We start from the raw sequence: 14,980 nt of genomic DNA, 5'->3' as shown, positions 1-14,980 counted from the left end.
GTATTTTTCGGTCTAAATGGAAATAAAAGGGGAAAAATAGAGCAGATATTTTGTTAAAAAAAAAAATCCATCCTACAGTAGCGTTTTATTGAATCTGTAAATAAAAACCAGCTAAAGAGATAAGATCGTGCTGATGTTAATGTAAACTTCGCCTCGTTGTAGATGATATATTCGAAGAGAAATTGGCTTCAGATTTAAAAATCAAACCATTCATTGCAAAGTTGTATTCATCTATTTATTTTTAAGTCACATTATAATAATACAAGTTGTTCTTTTTAATGGTACTAATGATGGATATCCTATTCTGACAGATCGATCAGTCATTCTTACGGCGCTCATGCTGCGTTCAAGTTCAACCTGGAGAATGGGAGAAACGTAAAATTAGTCTGGTTAATTTTTCTTATTCAGAAGCCTGTGAGCTAAGTCTTTTGTATGCCACGATATTTTTTCCTAGATTGTATAAAAATATTCAGATTAAACAAACAAACAAACAAACAAATCTTGTGTGTAAATTGTTAAGCAAAACTGTTAAAACGTTGTTTTCACGGGATGTCACTAAAACAGCAACATATTTAGAAGTACAAAAAAAAACCATATAAAATAAAATTGAGTTTAATTTGAGTTGTTTATTTATTTAATATTGATACAATTATTTGATAAGATATCAAGTAGTAAACTAAAGTGCACACAAGAAAATTAATTCAATGACCTTGTTAGGAGAAGTACTCACCTGAAAGTATATCATATACTCATAATAATTGCCTTGTGGGAACATCCCATGAGATAAATAGGTAATTGCGTGGGAACAATAAATTAATTTTATAATAATCTGCTGTGCATAAGGTGATATGCTTCCTCAGGATAACAACTTGTGCACACCAGAAAAATCTTTCACCATATTTTAACCTTCTGTTTTTGTCAAATTAGTTTTAGCTTGAATTTGTTTGTATGGCATTACATTATTTTTTTTTTCTTAAATGTGTATTGTTGACATTTTTAATGGTTCATTTTATGTTTGAAAAAATTTGAATTACCTTGTCAAAATGTGCTATATAAATAAACTTCCTTTGCCTTGCTAGATGACAGCTTGTCTCTGGTTGATAATTAGTTCTATATTGTGCTCTCAAGTTATACTTGTTTATATTTTGTGCGTAAAAACACAGTTTTTGCTTCTTCACACTTTGGATTGATACTTCTTGATGGTGAAAACTTGGTGAAAGATGATCCCACTTCCGTAAACACAGCACAGGAGAACGTGCTCCCCCTCCCCTCTGACGTCATGACGCTGCCAGTGTTTGGTTTCCGCGCCGCGCTGTGCTGAGCCTCGACATGGAAACAACAATCAGCGACAGTAAACCAGACCAACAGCAGACGGACGGGGGAATGGACGAGGACGGGTCTATGTCGAGGTCCGACAGGTAAAGATGCTTCAGGGTGAAGGTTTGCGGCACATATTAGAGCACTGCGGAGGAATAAAACGCGAGAGTTGCTCATACCTGCGGGCTAACGCTGCTAGCTTGCTAGCTGTGAATGTCACACTGAAGCATTGTGTTCATGTGGCTGCAGCACAAAGAAACTGTGACCTATGAAAAAAAAACAATAGCATAAAATCTATGAATATGGCTCAGTTTATCAGTGATTTTATTTTCTTTCTGTTTGTCTTGCTTTGGTATTGTTTTCAAGTAGCCTCCTTTGGCGTCAGGAGCTCCTATAACGGTACATTACAACCGTGGAGGCTGGTTTCATGGAAATTTGACGATAAACGCTCAAAACTTTATAGGAAAACGTTTGTAAAGGGTATCAGGTTATTTTTACAGTTGGGCATCTTCATTTACCTTCAAGTTTAAAGAAAAATGTGATTTGTATTGTGCTAACCATGATGGCAGAGCTAATGCTAAGCATACATCTTAATGGTTTTGACAGAGTATTGTTTATATTCTCATTAAAGCTCATTCTAACGCAGCTTTGCGGTTTTCACTTGCTCATTCATAACACGTAGCACTCAGGATGTGCAGGGATCAGGTGTCTGTCAGGCAGCACACTGTGTAGACGTGTCTGTGTGAACCAGGATGTCACACAGCTGAAAGCAAGTCTGTCAACAACCTTTCTGAAATATATGGTAGCTGTTGTACTTCTTCTGTTGTGTGTGGCTACATCTAAACAGTTTTTTCATGCTCAAAACAATTTTTGAAAAACGATTTGGAAAAAAGTCAAAATTTAGCTTCTGGGTGAGGTTTTTTTTGTGATGAAGAAACAAAATGTATTATAACAGACAGGTCTATCTCTTTACTAGGCAATGACAGTACAATGCAGAGAAAGTTGTTCTGCTAAAGTGCTGGAAACTGAACTGTCAACCCTTCAAACCCAGACATTTGTACTGGTCATGCCCTAGTGTGGATAGTTGAGGTTTAATTCATCACGTTGGAGCCAAATGATGACAGCCTTACTCATGTGAACGTTGGCCCCACTCTGTGTCATGCTGTGTCCACGGGCAGCGGTGTGATTTCCTGGGGAGGGTTTGGCTAGTTCTTCCTCCCTCCCCCTCAGCCTCACCGACAGCATCACTGTGGAGGGAGGAGGGAGACTCTGGAGTGGACTGAGTATCTCATCTCTTTCTGCAGGACAGTGGAGTATCTGCAGGTTCACAAAAAAAAAATTATCAAAAAAGTAATTATATGTAGAAATCATATGTTTGGCTTTTTGGAACCTGCAGATTCTACAAACCAACAAACGCCTGTTTTGAAGCAGCAGCACTGGGGCCAACTATGAGCTCAGAAGGCATCTCTGATGGCAACCTGTTAACGTATGTGTAACAGTGACCATAAAAGCAGCTAGGGATGGGTACCCATATTAGGTACTTTTATAGGTACCAACCAAATTCAATCAAAAGTACCAGGTACCGATTCACGTACAACCAAAAGGTTCCATGTTTAGGTACCTAAATGCATCTTTGTGACTGTGAGGGAGTGGAATAGTAGGCGATTTTCCATGCTGGACATGAACACAGCATTGCAAGGTTATGTATTGAAGTATAAAAATGTAAAATTGAAAAAATGTAATATTTTATTATTAAACAAATTAATATTTTTTACCACAGAAACACAAAAAAGTACCGAAAAGTGGAACCATTGAGTACCGGTACCAACTGCCAGGTATCGGGCATTGGTAACGTATCGTTTCAAATGTGAAAGGTACCCATCCCTAAAAGCAGCAGACCTCAGTGATCAAAGCAGAGAATGACATTCAATGTATTTTAATGTTTTTGAAGATTGAAGTTCAGTCTCTGAAGTAGGGCTGCACCATAAGGCCTAAAACCAGTATTTTTATATGTTTAAGCTGTATCAGGACACACAATATACATCTGGGTACTCTGATGTCTTCTCTGAATCACCATATGAATTTTAAATTCAACCCTTTTATGCATAAAATGACACCAGTAAAATGTTTCAAGCGGATCCCTCAGTTGAATTTTTGAAACTTGTAATTGCAAACACCAAACCTGCAAATGACAAGATATGCACTTGTTTCTCTCCTCTCCTGATGCAAAAACACACATGTGAAGAACGCATGGTTCTGAATACATTTTGGCTAATTTGTCACCAACACTATGTAGAAAATTTACAGTAATGTTCTTAAGAAATTGTAAAAAAATGTTTTGCTTTGATTTTTGTACAATGCAACATTATTTGAAAGTTCCAGTGAGGAGCTTTTAACTGATTCAACCAGTTAAAATTCTTTCTGTTTGTTTCATAAGTTACGAAAAAAACAGAATTGAAAAGTGATCCTATTTCACCAGAAATACACCATATCTGTCCCGTTCCATGTCACCGGTCAGCTCATACCTACTGTGTGTTCAGTCCGGCATGTAGCAGGCCTGCCAGACTGTTAAAGTCCTGAGACCAAGGAGTCTTCAAAGTCCTTGCCAACGCTGAGCCTCTCCTCATTCATGCTGGACATATCAGTCCAGAAAAAATGTCTTGTTTCAAGTTATTTAGAGACAAAAATGAGGTCTGAACAAGAAAAAATGATAAGAAGTTTACTTTAAACTAGACAATGTTTTTCCTTTGGCAGATTATTTTTTTTCTTTCTGGACTGGTCAGATGATTGTGGCTCATATTTAGTCTAAAAATAGATTTTCTACTTAAAAGCAGACAGGTTCCTGAAAATAAGTTAGTTATCTTAAGCTTTCTGACCAATCAGATGTGTTTTTATTGCAGAACAAACTGCTCGAATAAATAAAGACAGAGTCTATTTTCTGCTCCCTGATCTCCCCATCTCTTCCTCTCTTTCTTTTTTTTCAGCGGGAGCGGAGACGACTCTCTGGATAGCATCACAAGCTGTATCCCTAGGTGCCCCTTGACCCCGTCTTTATCTCCACAAAAACGGACCACGAGCCGGTCAAAAACTGAGCCTCCTCTGCTGAGGACTGACAAACGGACCATCTACACCGCTGGGAGACCACCGTGGTACAACGTCACTGGGACTACGTTCAAAGAGGCTTTTGTTATAGGTGAGAATTACTACTTATGTTGTAAAATAAAAACCATGACGGGACTGTGTTCGTTTGCATGTGTGATGACATGTATCTATGGTTTCTGGAGCCAATATAACAGTTAAACCCATCTGCACACATGTAGGGTGAGGTGGACAGTATCTTTTGTAGGTAATCTGTTATTGTCAGGAGAACCCGATGCCTGGTTACAATTTCACACTCGGCTGTACTTCACCCAATGTGGTTCAGGTTCAGACTGGGCAGCAGCAGGAGAGACTGGTACTGGGGAGACAGAGCGTGTACTGAGAGGAGAGAGGACAAACCAACCTGCAGTAAAGGTCAATGAGAGCCAGAGAGAAAGAAGTGGCAGCTTTAACATTCACAACACGTTCAGTTTCTGTTTAATATGCCAAAACAAAAACAGTATTTCTGCGAGTCTTGGGCCGATAACAAACTTAACTGGACGATATATTGTCAAACAATTATTGGCGAAAATGAGATTATTGTCTAGGGGTGGGAGAAAAAACAATATATCTGGATTTTTTGTTTTACAATATCAAACATCATTATTTCAAACTCAAATTCTTCATTTCAGTTTTTTGTTATAAACTGGATTGGATAAAGTTACCACTTTTCTCCAGCAGAGGGCGAAATGTTTCTCACTGACTCTCGTGATGTGCATTTTATGGGAAATTATGGTTCCTGATATAGTCTGTAGACATTATCATCATCATTTCACTTTTTCCATGGTCTGATGGTAAAAGAGCAAAATAAAAATGGCAAAAATCGTAAATATTGAAGAATCACAATTTGAATTTAATCAGCACTCCAAAAATCATAACAGAATCCACTCATAAGTGTAATTGGAATATCACTTACTTTTAAATATCCTACGAAAAAAAAAACAACAACAATTAAGAAAATTTTGGGTCTCTGTCGGAAATTGCTCCTCAATAAAAAACTGTATTGCACAGCAGCATTTTTTTTGCAATGTAGTGAACCACACTTTCTGTGTCCATGTAAATTCTCATCATCCAGGTCAGAGTTAATCTGAACGCTTCAACTCGAGGAAACTGGACTGTTCTGAGTTTGTGAAGACGTTTCTCCTCTCATCCATGACGCTTCATCAGCTTCATCCCAATCTATAAACAGTCCAGTTGTCTCAGTTTTAAGCATTCAGGCCTTGTCAAAAACGAGTATCCCTGCCCTCACTGGTTTTTAAAAATACTTACGTTCACACGCAGCGGGTAAATCCACCGGTGAGTGCTGCTCGAAGCACGCCAAACCCATACTGGGCAGTGTTTTCCAGACGTGAAACCCGTGCCAGCCAATCAGAATGAGCCCCTGTCGTTCAGCTGTGATGTTTGAGAACCAAAAACTCTGTTTACCAGCGTCTACACAAAACCATGAATCCAAACGTTTCCAAAATCTTCACTTTTTCAGAAAGCATTGTTTTGTGAACGTATAAAAATATATGCGGTTTCCCAAATACCCAGTTACGTGTGGACCTGGCCTCAGAATACACTTTCTGTACTGACTGTCAGGACGAAGTCTCTGCATCTGCAGGTGCAGTTTTTCCCCAGCTGAGAAAACTGGGTTGGGTGGCTGTGTTTCAGGTGGTTTTGTGAGTTTGTTGTGTTGCCTTTTTTTGTTGCTGCACACTGGCTCGTCCGTGTTGATGTGCTCACCTCGCTCATTCGGTTTGAAGCTGAAATATTTCTACTTTAGGGCTGTGATGTTTTCACTTTACAGTCATCTTTTTTCAGATTCAGATTCATAATATTTATTGTCCCCTCGGGTAAATTCAGTTTACAGTGAGTAAATAAGTGCTCTCGTATCGGGACACACATACAAGACAAGAGAAAGTGACACAGTGCTAAGGCTAAAAGAACAAAGAGGGCAGCTCCGAGATAAAAAGTGAAATAAGCTAAAACCAGTAGTTAAGACAAGTTACGATAAGTTAGAAGTAGACAGGATGATAAAAATATGCCATTCATAAAAAAAGATGAGAGAAACAGTGCAAGTGTTAGAAAAACATTAGTAATGTTTCCTCCTAATTTCTACTACATTAACCTGCTCACTTGCTGCACTCTGTGTGTTTACGTTAGCCTGATGCTAGTGGCCCCGCCCCCTGCTGTAGCAGTGTCCACTCCGTTCATTCCTCTATGGAACAAATGTGATCCACAGAGTGAACTCTCTTATCATCCAGAAGGAGAAAGATGAGGAAAACAAACAGACATGGCAAAATATTAAGGCCGGCAAAATTATCGAGTTCATTTCATTTATCCTAAGATTAACTGATTTATTGACTATTGTCCCAGGCCTAATTTCTGCTGACATAAAAAATAAAAGAAGTTAACAGTTAATGAGAAATGGCAGAGGTAAAGGAAGCAGGAATAGCAAGAAAAGACGGATGGGTGAAAGAACAAAAAGAGGAAAGAACAACAAAAGATATCAGAGGTTTTTTCTCTCCTCAGTCGGCTTTTATTGCTAATAGAAAAGGCAGTTTTATCTGCTCCAACCGGCCGATTCAGTGACCAGGTTTCACTGCTGGGTAATGTCCTCAGGATTAATCACCAATGCAGAATCTATAGGAACACAATGAATAGGAGTGGAAGTGTGTGTTTCTCTTTTAATACACCAAATCTGCAAGTCTGGAGCAGTTTTTCAGTAGCCTCTGTCGAGCTGTGTTATCACATGTGGGGATGAGGAGCTATAGCAGTGTTTGAGTCTCAGTCTCTGTCAGCAGTTTTGACCTTGATGAGTCTTATCTGAGAGGGAAAAAAGCCCATTCCAACACTTCACTGACAGTTGTTTATAACGCAGAAGGAGCTCCGTAGGCTATTTCTGTTCCCGCTCGCACACACAGCGATAAATACACAACTGTCCACAGCAAATGCATCCTGCTTTTCAGCTCCTCTCAAGCCTGCAAGCGTGGAGTCCTGGCCCCCTTCCCGGGATTTTTGTCCTGAGGGATTGCTGCTTTGGTCTTTAACCCAGGGGGTTGACTGAGGTGAACTGTGGACCCGTACTTACTCTTCGTTTTTACACTAAAGTCAGTGTTTGGAAAATTTGAAGTAACTATAGTTTCATCAATAAATCCTCAGAGAGAGAAGATGCGAAGGCGCACATTTAATGATGAAATTATGTTACAGTCATCATCATCATAACACATCGCAGAGCGCCAGATGTTTCTCCTCTACCTCACTGATTCTCCTTTTCAAAGTGATTTCCTCAGTTTAGGATGAATCCTTACACGATCCATTTTAAAGAGTGAAGAAAAATGAGCTGTGATTCAGCCTGTCCATGGTCCACAGCTGCTCAGTGTGTGTGTGTGTGTGTGTGTGTGCTCATGTGGATTTATTATGGCGGCTGAAGAGACTCCACTCTGAGCGCCTGCAGTGCTGCAGCAGAGACGACAGGACTGGCAGCTGCAGGTACCCAGAGCCGTCTATATGTTGAATATCTACAAGAGCGTTCAGTCACGGTCGTGGTTCTCGGGCTCGTGGAGATGTGTGTTTTTTTAATTATAATAATACAGTCAATAAACTACAGCTGTTTACATTTGGAAGAGAGTCGTTTCTGCTTGACTCTGAATTGAAAACTATGAGATTTGATTCCTCCATTTTTTAATGGCTCTCAGTAGCTTGTAATAAAACATTATATTAATAATGGTCTCTTTCTTCCCCCTGTTTCTGAGTCCAGTAGGTTGGCATTGGTGCACTTTCTCAATAAGCTGTTTGCCATTGGCAGAGAGGATTTGGCAAATTTTTCATGGGCGCAACCTGGGATGGGTACGGGCAAAATTATGTCCGTAGTACTGAGTATTAGGGGTGCACCGATCTCAATTTTCTGGCTGATCACCAATTTTTAAAAAACTGACCTGCCGAAACTAATTTGGGCTGATACCGATTTTTATTTTTTATAACTGGCAGCATATATCTTTAATGTTCCAATCTTATTTTATTGAAGATCATTGAACAATACCTGTGAAACAATAAAATCTTTGTGTTTCAACTTACACAACCAATAAAGTGTCCTGAGTTTTAGGTCTCAGAGCAAAAAGCAACAAAGGCTGGCTGTCAGACCTTCCCGGGGGTATATAAGAACAGTTTCATAGGTAAGGATGGGCCAATCACCAATCCCCCAAAATGAAGGAAATAGGCTCTGATCAATTGGTCAGCCCATCGATCGGTACATGTCTACCAAGTACCAATTTGTGTAAAATCAAACGGTACCATGTTTAAGTACCTAAACACATCCTTGTGTCTTTGAGGGAGTGGAACAGTAGGCGATTTTCCATACTGGACATGAACACAGCATAGCAAATTTATATACTGAAAAATGAATTTGTTCTACTAAAAGATTTTGAGATTTTATTATGAAATAAATTTATATTTATTACCACGTAAACACTCACAGAAGTAACAAAAAATGGTTACCCACATACTCAGCTCTGCTACACATCCCACAAACTCGTGCTCCTTACAAATGTGGCTCCATTTAAAAGTTAAACAGGCTTTTGAGCAGGATAAGATTTATTAATCAGCATTATTACAACAAAGAAATAATCTGTCAAACAAATCTGTCTTTGTTACTTATACACATGAGTATTTTTCAAAATAAAACACAAGAGCCAGGACTTTTTTTCTTCCTTAGTCAGCCTGAATGAGAAGTTTGATTTGAGAACCACTGACCTTTTCAGGTAAGGCTTTCTTGTTCAGCCAAAAACAAAACAAACAAAAACCGAGGAGGATTTTTTTGTCCGTCTATCTGTGGTTTAAAGAAACAATTTGAGATACAAGACGTCTTGCTCCTCAGCAGCTGGGCTCCAGGAAACGATGTGACTCATTATTATTAGTGCAGCAGGCTTTATACAGATTCCCGTTCACAGTCGCGGTTTGAGAATGTGCAATTTATATGGCAAAATGTGCATCTCTGTGTTCTCAAATGTCACAACCTCTCTGACACCTGTCTGCTGCACTGAGTCCGTGTTGGTACCAAATAAGGTAAATTTATAGTTACCGACCGAATTCCGTCTGTTGTACCCAATACTTATTCCCATAACATCAAACAGTACCATGTTTAGGTACCTAAACACGTCCTTGTGACTGTGAGGGAGTGGAAGAGTTGGAGATTTTCCATACTGGACATGAACACAGCATTACAAGATTATATGTTGCGAAATAGATATGTAAAATTGAAAAACTTTGACATTTCATTATCAAACAAATTAATATTTATCACCACATAAACACACACAAAAGTACTGAAATTGGTACTGTTGAGTACCCTGTCACCTTGGCAGACACGTTATGGTTTCAACAGCGCAAAGAATTTAATATGAAGTAAATATCTCATGGGTAAACATATAAAACTTCTTTGAATTTCTGTTTTCTATATGACATCTGCTTCAGATTGTGTACTTAGTTTTTGCTTATTTGTATGTACTATGAATACAGAATCAACAGGCTACAGCTTTGACAAAAAAAACCCTGAAAAAAAAACAAACTAGACTAAAACAAAGCATTTTTAATAAAGTATTTAAAGCTTAGATAGCACTTTACAAGTGTTATTTAGTTGTTTAAGGAATTTGTGAATTAATATATATATTTTTTTGTGATTACATATTACACAACTACCAATAATGTCTGAATGTTTCTTTAGCACAAGGCTGACTCATATTCATCGCAATCACAATCAGTCACACAAGTTGACCAAATCATGCAGCTCTAATTGTTATCAATAAAAATGTTGTTGGAAACTAAATTTCTCGATTTTTGTCAACAATGTTTTGAAGTCTGTCCATCCTGTAATCTAGATACAAAATGAAATAATCCAAATCTGCAGATGTTTGTTTTTTTAACTTTGCTTTTGTTCTTCGTGTTTTGCTCCTGAAGGTCTGTGTGGAGGAAGTGCTTCTGGGAAAACCACCGTCGCCAACAAGATCATTGAAGCATTGGATGTTCCCTGGGTGGTTCTGCTCTCCATGGACTCTTTCTATAAGGTACAGGATCCAGAGGGTTAATGGATCTGAGTATAAGCCAGGCGTTGATGCAGGAGTGAACAAACCGCTGTGTAAACAGCTGTAATCACTCCTCTGAATATTGAATTAGCTAAATAAGTAACCTCATCAGCATTTTGAAGCAGGTCTTTGATTTTAATTAATTAAAGTTTGATTATGAAATAATTCACAGTGAGTGGAGATTAAATACAAATGTAAAATCAAACTCTGTCTCCTTCATTATGAGCATGTCCATTAGTGCTGATTTCAGCGTAATAAGTAAAAGCTCCTGACGGAAAACGATTGAACACAATAGTTCGTATCAATAACACCGCCCTCTCCTCTGGGACTGTCTGTAATTTCAGTTTGCTTTGCTCACAGATTCCTACAAAATCTATTTTGTCGACACGTTTCTATCGATTGGACATTATTGAGTGAGATGTTGAGTTTTGTTCTTAGAGGAAAAACCTGCTCTGATGCTTTCCAGCGTCTGGGTATGTCAGTTAACAGGAAAATGAGTGTGTTACAGAAAGAGTTCAGTGAAATTATTCACTCAAATATAAATCTGGATGCTGAAATATAGAAATTCAATAAAGCTTTGCATTTCAGTTTTTTATTAGGGCTGTCACTTCAACGCAAATTAATGCGTTACAAAAACTAACGCAAGATTTACTCATTGGCTGCCAGGTATTTTTAGGGCATCTTGAACAATCTTTCAAGACCCAAATAAAACTGTTTTCTCTGACTATATAAAAACCAAAACCACCTAAGAAGAGTGGACTCTCTTCTTTTATGTCTCTCTCCCTGTTTTTGATCCAAAAGACAGACAAAACATGCTTTTTTAGATCACGCTCATCTCAGGCGCTCCATCCTTTGATCCTCTCCATGATCTCCGTCGTCTGTTCTCACGATGGCGCCGCTCTTTCTCTCTGAACTACCGCGACACATCCTCAGTTGGAGCGTGAGTTGCCTGAACTTTACCGACTTGTAGCGTCTCGCTATGCCTCTGTCATCTCACATCTTCTCCTCATATTCATGCTGTGCTCTCGTCCAAAGCAAACGCTCTCACCCAGAGTAGTTTACGAGCATGATTTTGATTGACAAGCTCCGCCAGACCCTGCCTCCCCCACTGAAAGATATAGTTTACTTCTAGAGATGCAATAAACAGTTGCAACTGAATTGATATCTATAGCAAGCGGCAACCTCTGGTCTAAGAATATGGGACAATGCTGAAGTGCTAAAATCTTCTGTTTCTCAAGTGTCCGCTTGAGCCTGGCTCCAGAAGTACCAGAAGTCACAAACACACCAAGACCAAAAAAAGCTCTTTTCAAAGCAGAAATCAACCTATTTCCAGCCTGGTTCAAAAAACGTCTCCTGTACGCAAACCCCTTCCCACTACCAATATGGTCGTGATAGCCGATCTGCTTCAATTTCCATTTCAGAAACAGACTGGTGACGTCAGGGAGACTACGTCTATTGACCAACAAATTCACTCGGCTAAATTCTGACCGGCCCAATCAGGGAAGAGAGGCGGGAGCTGCAAAAACAGCAGCAGTTGTCTAACGCCATTTTCACAGCTGTTTCTCGTGTTCCTGTAGTTGTTTGTCTATTGTTTCTCAGCAGCGGCGCACATAAGCTACGTCAAACCGTGGCTTGCTGTGGATTGGTCTATGGTGAGTGTGTCAATCATAATGGTCGTCCAATCACCAGCTGCTGATTTTTTTTTAGGTCCCGCCTCTGAAAACAAATCCGAAGAGCTGCTAATGTCCTAGAATTCAGATTCTTTATCTGGGGACCTTAAGCAGATATGAGATTAAAATGCGATTAATTAGATTAATTAATTACAAATCTTGTAATTAATTAGATTAATTTTTTATTCGCCTGACAGCACTGCTGCACATTTAAATTTTTTCTCTCATAAAAAACAAGAAACTTTGTGTTCTGATTTCACAGTCTGAACACAGAGAACCAAGAGATGAAAACGGTCTGTAGCTGGATTTGCTTCCTTGGCAGGAAATGTGAATTTTGTCTGATTTTCATTAAAACCACCGTCTTAAAATGTCCTGTCTTGTGTGTCAGGTGCTGAACAAAGACGAGCAGGAACTCGCAGCCAAAAACGAGTACAACTTCGACCACCCAGACGCCTTCGACTTCGAGTTGCTGATCAGCGTCATCAGGAAGCTGAAGAAAGGAAAAAGCGTCAAAGTCCCGGTGTACGACTTCACAACTCATTGCAGACGAAAGGAATGGGTAAGATCGTCTCAACCGAGCCTTTACTGTGCTTAACTCTTAAAAAAGTTACTAAACTAGATCTTTAGCATCATTTAACTGGAGAAAGATTCATCGCCTGCAAATGTCTTGAATCTCTGACTCAAATGTGTAAATTTTGCTTTTTCATCCTCTCCCAATCACATCCCTGAATAATTCTGCTCCAGTCTTAGTTTAATTTACCAGTTAAACTTACCATAGCTGTTACAAATCACTGAACACCTCTTGGGATGTTATAGAGCCAGTGCCAATTGAGACGCCTGCTAATTAGCTAATTATTAAGGATTTAGTGTGCAGGACATTAACCCAAGCAAAGAGAGCAATCCCCCTCCTGAAAGCGTGGTGAAGAATCAATCTGGTATTGTAGCCCTCTGACAACTCCTCTCTATTTCTTTGCAATGTAATTTCATGGCTGAAAGGCACAACACCACGCGGGAAATCGCCTATCACGACTTGTGCCTCTGAAATCATTTTATGGCCCTTTTGTAGTGGAGTGAATGTAATTAAGCCTGGGGCCTCAGGGGGGCTGAGGGCTGCCAGGAGGCTCCAGGCTCTACGTATACGCTCTCCGTGTGTTTATGTTCTTCTGAGTGTTTTATACAGGCGAGGAAGAGGACGAGGAAGAGGAAGAGGGTGTAGTAGCTTCTTCTGTCGCTTGTAAAAGCAGAGGGCACCTTCTTTCTCTCTGGCTACACTTTCACACGTTACAGAGCCTCTAAATCATCTCCTCGCAGAGAACAGGGAAATGAACAAATCGATAAACACTCATCTGTTTCTTTAGAATTCACTTTCTGCTTTTCACACACAAACTGCGCCTGAACGCTCGCTGTCTCTCTCAGTTTGTTCCCCCCTCTTTCTCTCCGTCTGTCCCTCTTTCTTTTTCTCCCTCCTCCTGAATCAATACTGAAGTGTCCAGTCCATTGACTTTAGCATGAAGCTGGTCAGTGGAAGGTAATGGGATTGTGACATACTCAGCAGCATTTTGTCTTAAATAGAGACAGTGATTAATCTCTCTCACACTTACACACAAACACACACAGTCTCAAACTCACACACACACACATTTCTTTCCCTCTTTGGTTGTAAGGAGGTTTAATGATGAGGTTAACCTGATAACAGTTAGGAGCATGAACACGGCTCCAGCTGTTTGTTGGTGTGCTAACATGTTCTGCTGTTGTGCGCTACATGTAGCTGATCTGTTTGCTGACTTATAGGAAACAGATATACACAGCCTGGCCAAAAAAAAGTCACCATAAAAAAGGTCACACACTCTAATATTTGGCTGGAGCGCCTTTAGCTTTGATTACGGCACACATTTGCTGTAGCATTGTTTCGATAAGCTTCTGCAATGACACAAGATTTATTTCCATCAATGTTGCTAGGCGCCGCCCTGTTGGTTGTGACTGCCTGCTGCAGCATCTCTCTCTTTTTTGTCTGTTTCTTGTAATTTTTCCATCATCCTTGTATTTGGAGTAAGTCATTGCTTTGTATGGCTTATTTGTTGGTCATGGACACCAAATTGTTTTTTTCTTCAGTGATATTTTGACTATTTTTGCTCCTGTGTTTGTCTGGAGATCCTACATGTAACCATGGCCGCATTGTCTATATATCAGCTCTTAGCAGCCTGTGGCATATCAGTGCTAGCTGGTGCAAGGCCAGATGTTCCCCACAAGGTGAGGAGAAAAAGGTGAGGACGACGTGCTGGTTCTCAACTGAATCCTGACTGAATCCTGACATTGTCATCTTGGAGTATGGCAATCAGAAAAGTGAAAGTTAAAACCATGTCGCGTTTATTTCACATTTTGGAAAGTTGGAAGAGAATCAGGAATCATATTGACAGCAAAGCAAGCCCAAATAAGCAACTACACTCTAGAACAAGCCCCAGGAACCCACAACCTGCGACTGATGAGACGTTCAAGCGACTTTTTTCCTCCTCTCTCTCCTCTCCTCTCCTCCACACCAAAAGTCGCATGAGCAAGAGAATTTTTCTGGGTGGGCAGGGGGGTGCAGTGCTCGCTGTGTGAGGAGCACCGGCTGAGCAGCAGAGAGCGAATCACAGAAGAGATTCACGTTCTGACGTCTGTAAACATTTGTATTTGATGATTGTGATATAGTCATTTTATATACCCCACGTGCAAAAACCCGCGATACATCAAGTATATTCGATATATCCCCCAGCCCTACTTTCACCCAATAATTTTTTTCATCATTAGTTT

At 39.7% G+C, this 14,980-nt stretch overlaps 1 protein-coding gene across 2 annotated transcripts in view; it reads left to right on the top strand.

Moving 5' to 3' along the window:
* The first annotated feature begins 1,295 nt into the window (after positions 1 to 1,295).
* The window catches only part of LOC141802381 (uridine-cytidine kinase-like 1), a 31,275-nt gene continuing 17,590 nt past the window's right edge, over positions 1,296 to 14,980 (top strand). For both annotated transcript variants that reach the window (XM_074685933.1, XM_074685934.1), the window contains exons 1-4: positions 1,296 to 1,418; positions 4,302 to 4,510; positions 10,393 to 10,499; positions 12,576 to 12,746. In XM_074685933.1, the coding sequence (XP_074542034.1) occupies positions 1,330 to 1,418; positions 4,302 to 4,510; positions 10,393 to 10,499; positions 12,576 to 12,746 (576 nt within the window). In that variant the 5' untranslated portion in view covers positions 1,296 to 1,329. The remainder of the gene's footprint in view (positions 1,419 to 4,301; positions 4,511 to 10,392; positions 10,500 to 12,575; positions 12,747 to 14,980) is intronic.

Source organism: Halichoeres trimaculatus, unplaced genomic scaffold, assembly GCF_033239565.1.
Source record: "Halichoeres trimaculatus isolate MK-OKI-2021-1 unplaced genomic scaffold, fHalTri1.1 fHalTri1_scaffold_13, whole genome shotgun sequence".
Lineage (NCBI taxonomy): Eukaryota > Metazoa > Chordata > Actinopteri > Labriformes > Labridae > Halichoeres > Halichoeres trimaculatus.
The sequence above is the reverse complement of the archived record's forward strand: the minus strand, read 5'-3'. Positions and strand labels throughout refer to the sequence as shown.